The 17,001-nt window shown below is 40.0% G+C and overlaps 1 protein-coding gene across 4 annotated transcripts; it reads right to left on the bottom strand.

Moving 5' to 3' along the window:
* Positions 1 to 55: 55 nt before the first annotated feature.
* Positions 56 to 15,602, bottom strand: LOC5510769 (sodium- and chloride-dependent GABA transporter 1). 4 transcript variants are annotated; one of them, XM_048730093.1, is made up of 13 exons: positions 15,402 to 15,602; positions 11,507 to 11,683; positions 8,833 to 8,967; positions 8,170 to 8,380; positions 6,860 to 7,127; positions 6,273 to 6,376; positions 5,859 to 5,983; positions 4,910 to 5,022; positions 4,295 to 4,426; positions 3,685 to 3,784; positions 3,402 to 3,502; positions 1,935 to 2,102; positions 56 to 1,078 (listed from the first exon to the last, which is right to left on the bottom strand). In XM_048730093.1, exons 2-13 carry the CDS (start codon positions 11,673 to 11,675, stop codon positions 992 to 994), a joined length of 1,713 nt encoding a protein of 570 aa, XP_048586050.1. In that variant the 5' UTR covers positions 11,676 to 11,683; positions 15,402 to 15,602; the 3' UTR covers positions 56 to 991. The 4 variants fall into 4 exon arrangements, with proteins under 4 accessions (XP_048586050.1, XP_048586052.1, XP_048586053.1 ...); XM_048730095.1 differs by lacking the exon at positions 15,402 to 15,602 and adding an exon at positions 10,608 to 10,659 and having other exon boundaries at positions 11,507 to 11,625; XM_048730096.1 differs by lacking the exons at positions 11,507 to 11,683; positions 15,402 to 15,602 and adding an exon at positions 10,608 to 11,326.
* Positions 15,603 to 17,001: the final 1,399 nt, after the last annotated feature.

Below are 17,001 nucleotides of genomic sequence, written 5' to 3' on the forward strand. Positions count from 1 at the left end.
CATTTTCTTTGTCTGAGTTATAATCAGACAAGTTATGATCCATAAATTGAAGTCATTTTCTTTTTCACTTGCCATTTAGTGTTTTATTCTTAATTGCTTTGCTTAATCATTATTAATTACATCTTTTTATATACTTTCATTATTGCTTGTTTCTTTAGAAATCACAGTTTGTACATTATAGGGCTAAAATCACTTTGGTAGTGGCTTTTGCCGGAAATAAATTTGCCTGAGGAAAACCCCCATGACCGAGTCAATGGAAATGGAAGTCTTGTTACTGAAAACTGATTTGTTAGTCTTTGCCTCTTATTGGCTCCGTTCCGTAAGACTGGTTTGTACGCGACATAAACCCTTAAACCTGGTTTTCACGAGATATAAGTTGGTTTTCTCGCAATATAAGCACCCTTAAGGCTGGTTTTCACGCGACATGAGCACCCTTAAGGCTGGTTTTCACGTGATATGAGCACCCTTAAGGCTGGTTTTCACGTGATATGAGCACCCTTTAGGCTGGTTTTCACGTGAAATATTCACCTTTAAGGCTAGTTTTCACGTGCCATTTCCTTTTTGAAGCAAACCCAACAAATCCCGACTCAAGAGGAAATTGTTAACTATCCTGGCAAACTTTAAGTCTCTCATCACACAAGACCCTGTGAAGTTTATTCATCGGCCCACTTTTTTTTCTGTGCGTAAGGAGGGGTACCTAGCAGTGTAAATTTTGCCGCTTTTGAAAGATTAAAGAATCCGGTAAAACTTGAAGTTAGGCTGTAATGTCGTGTAAAACCAGCTTGACGCCTTATCAAGAAGGCCAGGCGCGTACCAAGTATTGAGGAGGGGGGGGGGGGGGGGGGGTTGCGCAGTCATAGGTATATGGAAAACGCATAGTATTTGAAGAATTTTTTTATAACAAATGAGCCACTTTTTGCCCACCAAAGGGGGGGGGGGGGTCGCATGCGCACCCTGCGCACCTCCCTATGTTCGCCTGAAGGCGTGGCACTTAGAAGATAGTGGTGATGGTTTTCTCGTCATCTTCCACAGGGTCGGTCTTGTCGTCAATTGCAACGAAGGTCTCCCTATATAGGCGCTGGCGAGGAAACAATTAATGATAATTAGCCGAGCGCGAGGCCTGTACCTAGACATATCAGACAGATCATTTGCCCTGAACTCTAAGACCCGTCAGCCATCAGCCAGCCAAAGAATGCTCTACCTAGACATATCAGACAGATCATTTGCCCTGAACTCTACCATCCGTCAGCCATCAGCCAGCCAAAAATGCTCGCCCACTACTTCACAGCAATCTCAACGTCGCATCAATGAATCAGTTACAAGCCATGACAGGGAAATGTTTCAAATAGGGCGGAGAATTCCTTTCAGTACTTATCGATTAATAAAAAAAAATCAAATGCGACTTTTTAAATTTTGTGTGATTGAAATTTGTAGATTTCGACCCAGAGTTCATAAAAGACGCGCGTAGATCATCAAGAAAAAATCCCCCCCCCGGTATTTCGGCCTCAAGGCCTGGCTAAATTTGGCGACATAGCCCGCGATACAGAGAGACATTGAGATCCCGAGAGACATTGAAGCGCGCGACAATACTTGTAGCAGCGACAAAAAAATGTTTCTTAGATAGTTGAAAAACATTTTTGTGTTGCGCCCTTCAAAATTTGTCGCGCGCTACATGTTTATGGTGGTGGCTAAACTAGGAAACATCTAGGAGACATGTCGCACGCTACATGTTTATCCAGGCCCAGTATTTTGAATAGGGGAAATCAGTCCGGAATATACAAGGAACCGACGGGCATTGTATGAAATAGTGTTTTTATATTTTTTCTTTGCAGTTCATACGAGCAATCGCAGTTCATACGCGCAATGTTTTCCCGCCATGTCGGGCCGCTGGCTGTTTTGACGAGCACTGCTGGCGCTGTTTACACGTGTTTTACCTGTACAAATGTCCCCTCGGCGTGGTAGAGTCTGAAGAACATAGTACCAGGAATGATGATCATGGAACAGAGCGCAAGGAACCAGCCAACGCCCTCTGACCAGGCGGGGTATTCCTGACCCTCGTACGTGATGTGTTTATACTTGATCAGGCTGAACACCAGTATGCCCTGAAAACACGGCATGTTATTAAAGGGGATAGATCACCAGTTTTTTGTGGGCTACGGTTAACTTTCAACAACTTGCCTATAGTACAGAGACGGAAGTTAACCTGAGTAATGTTTATTGAAAGAGTCCAGTTTGACACAGGTTGTGGAATTATATATATATATATATATATATATATATATATATATATATATATATATATTTTAATCATAATATCGATTTTTATAAATGTAACATTTCCTATTAGACACAATGTATTTTCAGGTTAATTTTTAATTGTGTAATGTTTATTTAATTGATATATAATTGTAAAGTGCCTAGGGCAATTATTGATGAGGCGCTATATAAATGCAGATATTATTATTATTATTATATTATTATCTAAAAGGAGCCATCTCAAACATCGCTATAACAAAACTGGTAAGAAAAAATGGTCTTTGCACCGATAAGCTTAAGATAAGCTTAAGAAGCAACAGGTTTAACAAGAAGCTTTAATTCTGGCGCCATGTTTGTTTTTATTCATGCCGACCACTTTGACTTTGCGCTAATGAAATCATTCTCAAAAGTATTTTTCAATTATAAAACAAATATCAGTTGAAAGTTAACACATAGTAAAAGCTAACTCTCTGTGTTAAACGTGGGATTTCGGTGTCCAAGAATACGCAAAACCTTGCCGTAAATGACTTACTTCTAGGAGGTGTGCCAGCCGTACAAAACGTGACCTTCGAACGGCAAACGCGACGGCAAGCCCAGGTCACGTGACCGCTTGAGGTTTGCGGTCAGCCGTGAATCGCGAAAAACCTGGATCTTAAGGTCTCTAATGCGGCTTTAATCGTCCAGCGTTAATCCCATTAATGTTCTCCGCCATTACCATAATCATCATCATTACCACCGCCATCATTACACAATTTACCTACCATAGCCACTCCACAATGACTATCATCATCACCACTTTTTCCCCACTATAGCCTGCCTCACAACCACCATCCCCATCATCTCCACAATAGCCAATCCAAAAAACATCATTACCATAATCTTTACCAAAACTTTTACTTCCCCTATCACCATCTTCATATCCTTATCATTATCACCATAGCTCCCCCAACAACCACAATAATTATCACAAATACTATTATTACTACAGCAACTATCATCATAATCAATATGATCAAACACAATCATCAATATGATCAAACATCACCAGCATCATCATCACTAACACCACTACCATCAGCAACACTATCATCGATACCACCATTATCAACATCACCACCATTTTGATAAAATACCGAGATACCTACCAGCACCATGATGAGTGAAAAATATTTCCAGCAGAGGACCCACCACAAGGGCACACTTCTCCCTATCGTCCGGGTTATGTCATTCGCGTAACGACGAGCACCTAAAGAAGACCAACAAGAACCAACGTGAGCCGTAACCTTCAGTCAGTTCGAGTTAGCAAGGACTCCGAGTTATCCCGGTAGAAATGACTGAAAGTTTCTAGGGAAGTCAGTTTGAGTTAGTGGGCTTCCACTCTTTACTCTTAACCCTTTGAATGGTAAATCTCCTACAATATTTGCTTACCGTAAATCCAGCCAATCACGATAAGCTCAAATGTGACGAGAAACAGCAAGGAAATGCCACATGAAAACGAGTCAAACAAGTTGAACACGTACATCCCGCCCTGCAATTAAGACAAGCCAATCAGACAGCGCTATGTATAATCCAATCAAACAACGCCATATTTATTTTAAGCCAATGAGCTAGCGCTTAATAATAATAATAATAATAATAATAATAATAATAATAATAATAATAATAATAATAGTAATAGTAATAGTAATAGTAATAGTAATAGTAATAGTAATAGTAATAGTAATAGTAATAGTAATAGTAATAGTAATAGTAGTAGTAATAGTAATAGTAATAGTAATAGTAATAGTAATAGTAATAGTAATAGTAATAGTAATAGTAACAGTAACAGTAACAGTAATAGTAATAGTAATAGTAATAGTAATAGTAATTCACAAGACCTCTCTCAGTCTTTGGACCGAAGAGACATGCTCTTAGCTATTCAACGAGATTACATTAAACAAGTAATCATATTTACAATATTTTTATCATTAATCGCGGCAAATGCACATTAATACAAAGGTAAACTAAAAAAGGAACCATCGCCTGCAAATCTGTTTACCTTTGATACACACGAGAGCCCTAAAAGGAAGAGGACAAAACAGATGACCAGATTCACCAGCTCGCGATGACGCTTTAAACGTTGTGGCCATTGCTCGATCATTGCCTGTGCAATTACTTCAACCTGACCGAACTAGACAAGGGAAAAACGTTGAGATAGTAACTGTGAGTACAATATTTTTTTTAGGATTACATTTAACATTTAGGGTTACATTTAAACTCGTGTTATGTTTCACACTAAAATACGTGTTTTGTTTCACACCAAAACTCGTGTTTTGTTTCAGACTAAAACTCGTGTTTTTCTTTCACACTAAATTTCATGTTTTAGTGTTTTGTTTCACACTAAAACTCGTGCTTTGTTTCACACTAAAACTCATGATCTATAAAAATGTTCGTAATCGGATGGGAATTTAACTAATGTGACGTTTTAAGCCATTCGGGACAAAATAATCCCCGAAGAAGATATAATACAGAGACACTCACATTGTTTAAAAAATCGCTATTAATGACCCGAGTATGTCCTAACTTATTTGCCTCAACCTGACTTTTCGGCCCCTGGCATCACCATAAGAAAGATAACCTCCCCTCCCTAGTTTATTCATCCGGGAACTCTCACCTGGCTATCGAGTCCTAGGGCTATCATCATCAAAAAGAAAATCACTGCCCATAACTGGGGTAAAGGCAAAAGTGCAAGGGCTGCTGGGTAAACGATGAATACAAGACCAGGGCCTGGTGACAAACCAAAAAGACTGCATGCTCAGTATGATGTTTTGAAGAGACGGGGATTCGGACGTCATTAAACCTTCTTGCAGTGAGAATTCTACTGGATACAAAAAAGTTGTGCCGCCGTGTCAAAAAGATTAGCCAGCGGTATTGGGAGCTGCCTAAGAGATGTGATGCAAGAAACATGATTCTTTAGGTCTCCAGTTAAATGGCACCATTGTCTGTTCGAACTCCAGTCTCTTCGCATTTAAAAGCCGAGCATGTCAAAATGACAAAATTGTTTAGCTTATGATTCCTGTTATATATAAATTTTGTTATTTCTAATTCCGTACGCTAACGCGAGAGGTTCGAGAAGTCTGTGTCACATGTGGCGGCGTTGTTTTCTCCAAAATAGGGAAAAGCCATAGAAATTTTACCGCCTGTATGACAAGAAAGACTCCAGGCAAGCTTTAGAAAAATTAGATGGTCTAAGAAGGTGCGGTGACAACATGCTATGAATTAACATAAGTTTGAAAGTATGTTGTACTACAGAGTATTTATTTATTTGTTTGTTTGTTTGTTTGTTTGTTGGTTGGTTTTTTTTTTGTACTTTTGTTTGTTTGTTGGTTGTTGTTGTCTTTTTGTTGTTTTTGTTTTTTTGTATGTTTTTTTATTTATTTTTTTTATTTTTTTTTTTATTGTTGTTGGAGGGGGGGGGAGGGGGGGAGGGCTCCGACGAAGAGTTAGCGCTTGTAACGTCAGAGTAATTACTCGGTATTATAGAGGTGTACAACATATTTGTCAACCTCGTTTTGATTCATAGCAGGTTTGAGGCTGTCTGGAGTTTGAGCAGGCTGCATTACCTTGAGACGCGACTTCCGACACGCTTTTATCCTGGATGTGCGCCATGTGTCCGACAATAGAGAAGATGACAAACCCGGCGAAGATACTGGTGCAACAATTGACGAGCGAGATTACCATTGCGTCCCTAAAACGGGAAAAACACGGCCACTCAGGAACAAATACCGATGTTTAGACCAATTACGGTCTCTCAGAGAAAAAAACAGCTTTTGGAAGAAATAAAAACAGTATCAATACGTTAAAGCGTTTTTATTTTTATTCGCCTAAGCGTTTTTCGTATCAATCCGCCAAAACACTTTTCGAGTACATCCGCAATTACGCTTTACCCGATTCTGCCCTCGCTTCGATGGCCAGTGCTGTAAATACTGTCTTGTCCGGAAAACCGAACTCTAAATGTCGTTGTCAAGTTAACCTACCGGTAAATGTTGTTTTTGCGGTTGTTGTAGCTGGCAAAGCCTGTCAGGACACCAAAACCGATGGCCAATGAGTACAGAATCTGAGAGGATGCATCCACCCAGACCTACAAAACCGAAATCTGTTGAACATTTTGCCCTCTAGTAGAAAGACAGATGATTAGAATCTATTCTCCAAATTGTACCAAATGCGAAAAGAGATAAAGAAAGATAACGTCAAAGTTTCTTCTCACGCCTACTTCCCACGCGACCCGTACATGGCCGTACTTAGAAGCGCCAGGTGAAGAGAGTTTGGGTCACGTGTCCTTTCTTTTCACTGGAATGGCCTACGTCAAAAGTGTTCTACTTAACTGGATTACTAAAGGGTCTATGTACTTCCATTTTGTCACCTTAGCAGCTTTGTAACCACAAGAAGAAGTGATCTAATCCCTTTGGCTTTCTTAATACAGTCCTTTAAATTGACCTGATTGAAGCTATGTTTTTATTAAATGCTATTTCAAAATTTTATTTGCCGAAAATAAGACAATAAAGAAACGGCTGATTGAGCCCTCACAACGATGAAGAGATAAAAGCGTTGAAAACGTCTTTACCTTTGGATCCTTTAACCGTTTCCATTCTGGAGTGATAAAATACAGAATTCCGTTCAACGACCCGGGTAAAGTGACTCCTCTGATGAAGAAAACGATGAGGATAATGAAGGGAAGCGTAGCTGTGACGTAGACGACTTTACCCGTGGTCTTTATCCCTCGCCAGATGCAGAAGTACACTAGTACCCAGGCTACCAGAAGACACACAGTCAAGTGAACATTCAGGCCTCCCGGTTCATCAATGCCTTTGGTAATCTCTAGGACTTTGTAGCTGAAAAGAGAAACAAATTGTTACTCTCAGACATGTAATCAGACGCTTAAGAGATCTCGGACACTGTAGTTGAACAGGATTGTATATCGAGTGGAGCTGTAATTATTTTATAAATAATGTGATGGGTGAAGCGTTGAGCACATCAGGTTTCAGGATTCAGAATCAGTGCGCGCCACAGGTAGTCAAGGGACGAGCCGCAAACTCTTGAATTGATGACACTCCAAATGTGTTCATAATACGTTGAAAATAGATATGTTCCAGTGCTGTGTACGGCAGACGCGCTGTGAACATATCTATCAGAAGGTGTTCCACAGGAATCCCTCTCATCAAGGACCGAGTTCTACTTGCATGATGATTTGATTATACCCAGGAAGCGTTGACGGCAGACGCGTTGGGTACAAAACAGTAAAAGGTGTTTCATAGGAAGGCCACTTATCTAGGACCGAGTTATACACGCATACGGAAATCCCTGCTTGATGAAACTCCAGCAGCGTTGACGGCGGACACGTTGTGTACAAAACAATAAAAGGTGTTTCACAGGAAGCCCACTTATCTAGGACCGAGTTATACTTACATAAGGAACTCCCTGCTTGATGAAACTCCAGCAGCGTTGACGGCGGACACGTTGTGTACAAAACAATAAAAGGTGTTTCACAGGAAGCCCACTTATCTTGGACCGAGTTATACTTACATAAGGAACTCCCTGCTTGATGAAACTCCAGCAGCGTTGACGGCGGACACGTTGTGTACAAAACAATAAAAGGTGTTTCACAGGAAGCCCACTTATCTTGGACCGAGTTATACTTACATAAGGAACTCCCTGCTTGATGAAACTCCAGCAGCGTTGACGGCGGACACGTTGTGTACAAAACAATAAAAGGTGTTTCACAGGAAGCCCACTTATCTTGGACCGAGTTATACTTACATAAGGAACTCCCTGCTTGATGAAACTCCAGCAGCGTTGACGGCGGACACGTTGTGTACAAAACAATAAAAGGTGTTTCACAGGAAGCCCACTTATCTAGAACCGAGTTATACTTACATAAGGAACTCCCTGCTAGATGAAACCCCAGAAGCGTTGACAGCGGACGCGTTGTGCACATAGCAATCAGGTGTGTTCCAGGGATGATTACAACCGACCCAGGGCACCTCCGCGAAGAACGAGTAATAAAGATAGTATAAACTCCATGCAAGGATGACATTGTAGTAGATGGCGACCAGGAAGCATAGCATCATGGAGGTGAGACCGATACCTGGACAAAAGTAAAATTCACGTTCCTGAAGCGCATTGAACAACGTGACAGCCCACGAATAACTTGTGAACTCAGAGAAATCAATCTCTTGTAACAAGTGGATTCCAGGGCCGTAGCAGGGGGTGGGGCACTGGGGGTACGTGACCACCAATATTTTCAAAAATTATAAGGAAATGACCAGTAGGGGGGTGGCTATGCCCCCTATTGTTTTCTTACTGTACCCCCCCCCCCCCCCCCCAAAAAAAAAATAACAATAATAATTCGAGGCCCGCTACGGCTATGAATCCACATGGCGAGCTCACGTCAAACCGTTTCCCGCCAAAAGTTTCCCGCCTAAAATACTTGTACCTACCGTATAATCCCCCCTGCGCCCGATTTGTTAGCCAAATATGGTGTTTGCGAGTGGTAATGCTGTTACACGTTTAAGCTTATTTGTAAATTTTGATACTTACCGGTAAAGAGTGGACTGATTTTCTGCCAGGCTTTGACGGGTCCTCGCTGTAGTACTTGGCCGATGCTTAGCTCCATGAAGAACAAAGGGATTCCTCCAAGAACCAGGAACAAGAAGTATGGAATGAGAAAAGCACCTGTGAGAAAGACACAAGGAGGGCACTAAGTGTCACGAGGACATTGCGACAGAGGTAGATACATATATGGATTTGATAAATATAAATAAATCACAAGCATCTCTTTGTGTTGTCAAAACTAGATTCTCGATACAATTTAACTGATAACAAGAGAAAACACTTTGTTATGATCAACAGCACCTATATTTCCTGAGGAAGACTGTTGTACACAGCCGAAAAATAGGTACTGTTGGTCATAACAAAGTGTTTTCTCTTGTTGTTATATGGATTTGATAGATAGGGTTAGAAAGCTTCCTACGGGCAGACAGAACGAATTGGCGAGAAAATAAACAAACGAATGATACTAGAATGTTCAGAGGTGGTCGAGAATTCGGACATACTGGATAGAGAAACCAATACCGAGTTCTTGAAAATATGAGAATGTGGAGATGAAAGATAACCAATAAATAACATAAGGTGAAGATGCTCGCTAGAGCCTATCTTAGCATCCTCTCCCGTAGCGGCAAATACGCCCTCCTTTTCCCCAGCAAATGTGCTATTTGGACTTTTAAGAAGACTTTTTGCACTTCCCCGCACGACGTAATTAGCACCCGGATGCATTTATAGCTATTTATGGATTAATGGTCTGGGAAGGATACAGGATTTCCCGAAAGTGGGGGGAGTACCTACCGACCCAAAGAAAGAGGCTCCAATTATAAAGCATATGATGGGAGGAAAATTTGTGAGTTTCAGCTTCATTACATTTATTCTAAAATTTCTGTCCGAGGGGAGAACTTGGCTGCCCCAGCCTACATCCGCCACTTTTATAAGCATCCTCGGGGACCCAGGGCGTCGCGGAGATCGGGCACACAGGGAGCGCGGCGCGAGAAAGAAACAGGCTGAAAGACGTCTTTCAGTGCTCTTTCTTTCTCGCGCACTCCCTGTGTGCCCGATCTCCGCAACGCCCTGGGTCCCCGAGGATGTTTAATAAGCAAATAGATAATGTGGAAAAGCATAAGCAAACAAACGGATAAAAAGGTATACACGTATAGTAGAAAAGGAATAAGTAAACAGCATGAAAGCAAACGAAAAAAAAAAAACACAGTCGACCCCATTAACGATGTCAGGGATAAAAGACTATTTTTTAAAATCTTCGATTTACCCTGGAAATTCATTATAAGCCTGCTACTTAAAACCTTAAAAGGTTTTCACCACTGAACTTGTTTTTAATGTACGCTTTCTCCAATCCTATTATACGTTAAACCAGGGCAACAGGATAATTTAGTGATTAATCAAAGTTTTTTCAATTTTGAACAACTTTTTTGTGAAAACAGCTAATGGGATCTACTGTATACATCTATTTCAATCAAGGTTGCACCCGCAAATCAGGGTATCGTAGCCGGCAGTGATTCATGGGTAACGCAAAAATGGCTGAATTCTGATCTCTCTTTCACGCCATGTGAACGTTTAGAGGTACATAAATAAGATCTCTTAAGCTTTCCAAAATGCTGTTTGTTTTGATTGGATTGAACTTATTTTATTATTTATTTGATTCCCCGAAAGCACTGCGGGTTACGACACATAGATTGTAACCTTATTTGAAATAGGTGTAAGGGTGAAAAGGCAAAAAAAAGAGAGCTCAGGGGCCGTGTTTTTCGTACAGGATTAGCCATACGTGGTCAGCATCACGTTGTCCCCACGCACCTTTTCACACTGTGCAAACGAAACATAGAATGTCAATGTTTTCACATTAAAGCGGCATCGTCACCAATTTACTTCCGGTCGATTACGTAACAATCTCCGATGGTTTTTAACGGAAAACGCGAAAAATATTTCAAAATTGTAAAAGCAGTGTGTCTATTGGAAGTTTCTTTGAGGATGTGACTGATTATTTAGAGATGACCTGTAAACTAGCGCGGATTCGAATGGGTTTTTTAGGTTTCCGTGGGCCCTCCGGGAAGTCAACTGCTGATAACGCCGCTTTAAGAACGTAACTACTTTAAGAAAAGTGCCAATTAATGATATTTGTCTAGTTTTGAGGGAAAGGTTGCACCAATGTAAGTTTGTATTATATCGTATATTAATTACAGTACGTATTATATTCAAAATCAATGTTAAAACTATCGTCGTCTTTGACAATATCATCATCAACATCAAAATAATCATTTATCATCGCCAATGGCATGATCATAATCATCATCATCATCACCACCATTGTCATTATTGTCATCAGCATGATTATCACAATCCCCATTATCGTTAACATCCTGATCATAACATCGAAGCAATAATTATTTACCGCCATAGAATCATGCTAATAGTGATGGTGATGACACTCGTACGATTGGGGTGCAGAATACAGACCCATTAAGAAAATAGTGGGGGGCACAGCCACGCCCCTTCTGGTCATTTTCTTATATTTTTTGAAAATATTGGCGGTCACGTGCCCCCAGTGCCCCACCCCTGCTACGGCCCTGCGTCATCACTATCCTACCGTCATCACTAATAAATAAACATCAATACTTATCATCCTTAATAACAACGGCAATTGCACACGCACCTCCCCCGTTTTTGAAGCACATGTAGGGAAACCGCCAAAAGTTCCCATAACCCACTGCGAACCCGATGCATGCGAACATAAACTCGATCTTCCTGTCCCATCTTTCCCGAGAGGGCCTGGTCTCCACATCCAACCCTGTTGGGGCCTCAACAGATTTCTCTTGCGTCATTGGACCACCTGAAAATAGCAAGGTGTTAAACGTATAAACGCCGTCTGTAATCTTTCCCGACCTTTTTTTCTACTGCAGTTTTAAATATTATGCGAACTCTCGAATCGCCTCCTGGCTCTCCGCCATACAAAACCTAAAGCGTATTCACTGGGCCAGCAATAAAAAGGTTTCCAGTCACCTATCCATAATGCATTGACGAATCAAAATGCGCCAAATAAAATTCCGTTAGTTTGAATGAAAAAGACCAGAAAGGGGTTTAGATGTTGGAAATTGTTGACAATAGTTCGCAAAATATTAAAAACCGCAGTTACACGACTATTTTGTGGGTGTTAATACTAATTAAAATTCGCAACTACCAGCATGCTCTTAAAGAAGCCCAATCAGGCCGCCATGTTTACCCTCCTGCAAAGTACCGAGTAACAATAGCATCTATTTCTATCGGCTGATTTACTGTCGAGTCCGTTGTATCGCGACCCGCGTTTTCAAAACACGATTTGTTTTGGATTTCTGTTCCGTCAGTAAAACCATTCTGAGCCAATCAGAGTCTAGCTTTGTACACTTCCCTGGCTATCCTCTGGACGAAAACCAGACAGTGTCGCGACAGAGAGCCAGGCGACTGCACTAAGCGAGAAAAGGAAAGAATCTGATTGGCTTAGAATAATTTGACTGGCGGAACAGAAAATACCAAAAGACAAAAACAAATCGATGTTTTGAAAATGCGGCGTCGCGATACAACGGATTCGACAGTAACCGAAAAGCGAGTTACTGAGGTATTTCTAGGGGATTTGTATATTTTTAGGTTTCTTGCAAAAAAAAAAAAAAAAGAAAGAAAGAAAAAGATGTATTTTCAGATTTAAACAAAGAAGTGGCCAACTCCCACGTGAAATAGGCAGATACTATCTTGCCTTACTAAGCGAGAGGAGCGCCTCTCAAGATTGCATATTATCGCGGGTATTAGTGCGAGACCGATTAACACGCATCTCATTATTTGTCTAGACTGTGCTCCTAACTCATATACTACTTTAATATAATCGGATTTCTCATAAACAATATATTGTCTCTAAGAAATGAAATAAAGAAGTGAATGAAAGTTTTTGACGAACAATCAAACCTTCAAATATTGTCTCTGATTGCTTTATGTTTTGAAATCAAGGGCACCCAACGACGAAAATTTCACAACCGGCCTAAAGTGAGTTAAGATACTGTTTTTATTCGTTTGCAGTCGTTTTTATACAATATAGAGCTTTCCTATGTATTTTTTTCTGTTCGGATTTGCTAGGCAAAATTACAGCCATCCGAAAAATCTAGTTACTTTTCTTTCCTTTTTTAAAGCATGTCGGACGTAAAAATCTCCCGAAAATGGTGATGGTGGTAACAAAAGCATCACATAGGTGATCCAGCTCTCTTCCCGAGAGACATAGGTGATCTAGAAATACAAATTCCGAAAAAAAAGTAGACATTTCTAGGGCGACCCCGAAATCCGTAGGTGACCTTGCTTCCGATTTGACCGAAAATGGTCGTTGGGTGCCCTTGTGAAATGTTGTGCTTGAGCAATGCACAGGTGATAACCGCCCTGCCAGACCTCATCTGGGCCTATTCGCAAATGGTCTGTAGGAAATACCCTCTCGACATCGCTTCGATATTTGTGTTTTACCCAAGTGTACTCAAGTATGCCATTAAAGAAGGCCAATCACGCCGCCATTTGACACTCCTGCACTCTCACGCACAATACCGAGTCAATCAAAAAATCCAGTTCCATCAAGAGACCATAATGTATATCATGGCCTCTTGGTTCCATCGCTTCCATTCAACCAAGTTACTCCTCCCTTCCCCCCAACCAGTAGAGGTGTCAATGCCACCAATAGTTTCTTAATGTTTTTATATACACTCTTATTTTTATAAGAACGTCTAATTTTTAGTTGTTGCTGGACCATTCTTATTTTTGGGACATTTTAATGCTAAATATCTTCTTAACATGTTATATATATAGTATAGTATATATATATAGTGTATATTTAGTAAATTAACCTCTTCTGGCGGCTGGGATATCGGCGGATAATGAGAGATGATACGAAAAATAAACAGAGAATATATAGATAAATGAGATAATATATATAAATAAATAAGAAATGGTTCGAAAAATAAACTGCAAAGTTTGACCACCTTTTGATGTTTCTATGATGAAATATAAGTATTGCTATTTTTAGTGACGTCACCGATGACGTCATGCTCAGTTGACATATCGTTGCACCCCCCTTGACACCTACATGACATCTGACATCTGGTTGTCTAATATTGTTTCTACCAGTTAAAATTTTAAGTTAAAACATTTATGGGCGACGTGTTTTTACATTTATGGTTGACTGTTTATTACATTTATGGGCGTTGTGTTATTACATTTATGGTTGTTATAACATTTATGGGTGACTGTTATTACATTTAGGTAGTTGTAACATTTATGGGTGTTATTACATTTATGGGTGATACACATCCGACGATCGAGTGACACAGAAGTCCCTCCAATAACTCGTAAATGCTTTAGAGCGACCAATATATTGAGGCCTTCTACAGCTCTGGTTTGCGCATGAAAACGTTTTAGTGGCTAACGCCCCTATTTTTAATAATTCGGGTTTGTAAAAAGAGTTAATCTTACAACAGTACATTGTAGAACAGAATCTGTAGAACATGAACGAGCCAAATGTTATGTACATGTGGCCTGTTTAGACGCTCGTAAGATGATACTTGGATTTACTCCAATCCCTTAAGTTTGGAATGACAGCTAGACCGAGATTAAACAATTCCAAGCATATCGCATGAATGGATGGCCTTGGCACAAATGAAATGTTACTACAATCCGAGCCACGCTCAAATGTAGATATTCCATTGAATGAAATACTCCAAGTCTTAAGTGATACTTGTTACTTGATTTGATGTGTTCCCTTCATACAAGGGCCGAAGCAATAGCATATAAAGTTTGTATTTAATCCCCTATATTTGTTTTCTGTTTTTGTTATTTATAAATTATATTAATTTAAAACCGCAGAAAAAACGAACAAGGTAAATCTTGGTCGCTATTTTCTTATATTCATCTTTTTACTGTTAGTCATGGGTCCGAGTTGCATGACAGTGCTGTGTTGTGCTTATAGAATGAAAATAAACAAAATTATCCCTGCATCTTTGTATAAATTAGTATTTGAGCCATTTTTATGGTGGGATAGATTGATATTCACATAAAGGGCATTTATCTTGCTTCTGAACTAAACATCTGTCTCATTTGCATAGGGTTTTGCCTTCAAGCACATTTGTCACGCTACTCGTATCCGTGGAAGCTCATGGACTTAAATTTTTTTAATAACGAGAACTTAATGGGCCACACCACAGCCTTTTTTTAAAAACTTACAATGACCAATGTTACGATAGCGACAACGCAAGTGGGACAGTGGGTATTATATATCTTTGATACTACCTCCATTCTTATGTTATTGCCAAAAACAAGTGCATGACAGAGAGCACGCCGCATTTAGGGCAGAAACTTGGCCTTTTGTGGCAACAACAAACCCTGGAATCACAGTAGTTCGCTTAAAGACACACTTATTTCAAGTATGAACTTGGTGTACTTCTTTATTTGCTTTTTTAGGTGAGAGATTTTCGTAGCGATTGAGATATTCATGTCATGTAAATAGATCAATAAAATAATAGTAAAAAAAATTCGCATCTTTCTCCTACCTTTTTAAGCTGTAATTGTGAACGACAAAAAATCTTGCGATCTGGTAAGGAAACAAATTCGAGTCACAGGTTCCTCATTCACTTCGACTTAAAAACAGATTCCCAAAGCAGCAGTCTTCAGTAGAATAATGTGATGCTCCAGTACGCCCCTCTCGTGAAAGATAATGTCCAAATAAAGTGTCTCATGGCTCTTGTGCAGGTTATAGTCATGAGTCTGGGTCACGGGGTGCGGGGTGCGGGGTGGAGTAGAATTATGGACTGGAACAATTGACACATTGCAGAGTTTTTATCATATCTATATTAATTACGCGGGGTATACATTAAAAAGCAATTTTTTTCAAAGAAATTCTGACAATTGTTATGGGAAGATAGCGATACAAGGGTAATAAAAGCGGTGTGATACAGTACCTGGATGTACTTTGTAATACCTTATACACTTTGTAATACCTGACGTACTTTTTAATAACTGACGCGCTTTGTAATACCTGACGCACTTTGTAATACCTGACACACTTTGTAATAGTGGACGCGCTTTGTAATACCTGAAGCACTTTGTTACAACTGACACACTTTGTAATACATGACTCACTTTGTAATACCTGACACACTTTGTAATACTGGACGCGCTTTGTAATAACTGACGCACTTTGTTTAAATAAATACTCCCTATACACATGTATATATAGCTTACGCTAGTAATGGGAGGGTTGGTCAGCTTTAAAGCCGGCGTAGGTGCGAAGGCACCTTTAGCTGCCTGATGGCCGGCAGAGCGGCTGTTTTAAATGCCTCTAGGGTTACTTGATTGACAACGTTACTTGGAAGTAAGTTCCAGATTCTTATAGCTCTTGGAAAAAAGGAATAATTATAGGATAGAATATTAGACTGTAGTTGCAAAAAACTATGGTTATGCCTCCTAGTGACTCTATATGACGGTTGAGAAACAGAAGTAGGGAGAGGGCAGGCCACAAGGTTGTTATAGAATTTAAACATTAGAACTGACTGGTGGAATAGTCTTCTAGTTTCAAGCGTATCCCATTTTAGTTGTTTCACAAGCTCTGTGGAGCTAGCTTGGAAACTATAGTTGTTTGTAATGATATTAAAGCACTTTGTTACACCTGACACACTTTGTAATACATGACGCACTTTGTAATACCTGACACACTTTGTAATACTTGACGCGCTTTGTAATACCTGAAGCAATTTGTAATGATATTAGCGCACTTTGTTATACCTGACACAGTTTGATATACATGACGCACTTTGTAATACCTGACACACTTTGTAATACTTGACGCGCTTTGTAATACCTGAAGCACTTTGTAACACATAACGCACTTTGTAATATCTGACACACTTCGTAATACTGGACGCACTTTGTAATACTGAATGCACTTTGTATAACATGACGCGCTTTGTAATACCTGACACACTTTGTAATACTTGACGCGCTTTGTAATACCTGAAGCACTTTGTAACACATAACGCACTTTGTAATATCTGACACACTTCGTAATACTGGACGCACTTTGTAATACTGAATGCACTTTGTATAACATGACGCGCTTTGTAATACCTGACGCACTTTGATATACATGACGCA

This window comes from Nematostella vectensis, chromosome 7 (genome assembly GCF_932526225.1).
Source record: "Nematostella vectensis chromosome 7, jaNemVect1.1, whole genome shotgun sequence".
Taxonomy (NCBI): domain Eukaryota; kingdom Metazoa; phylum Cnidaria; class Anthozoa; order Actiniaria; family Edwardsiidae; genus Nematostella; species Nematostella vectensis.

Bases quoted from the DNA above. Each gene is read 5' to 3' on its own strand.
- LOC5510769 (XM_048730093.1), bottom strand. From the start codon at position 11,675: ATGACGCAAGAGAAATCTGTTGAGGCCCCAACAGGGTTGGATGTGGAG. The intron at 8,381-8,832 runs GTAAGTATCAAA...ACTTTTGTCCAG, and splicing joins AATCAGTCCACTCTTTACCG to GTATCGGTCTCACCTCCATG. The intron at 5,023-5,858 runs GTAATGCAGCCT...GTTTGTCACCAG, and splicing joins GTCGGAAGTCGCGTCTCAAG to GCCCTGGTCTTGTATTCATC.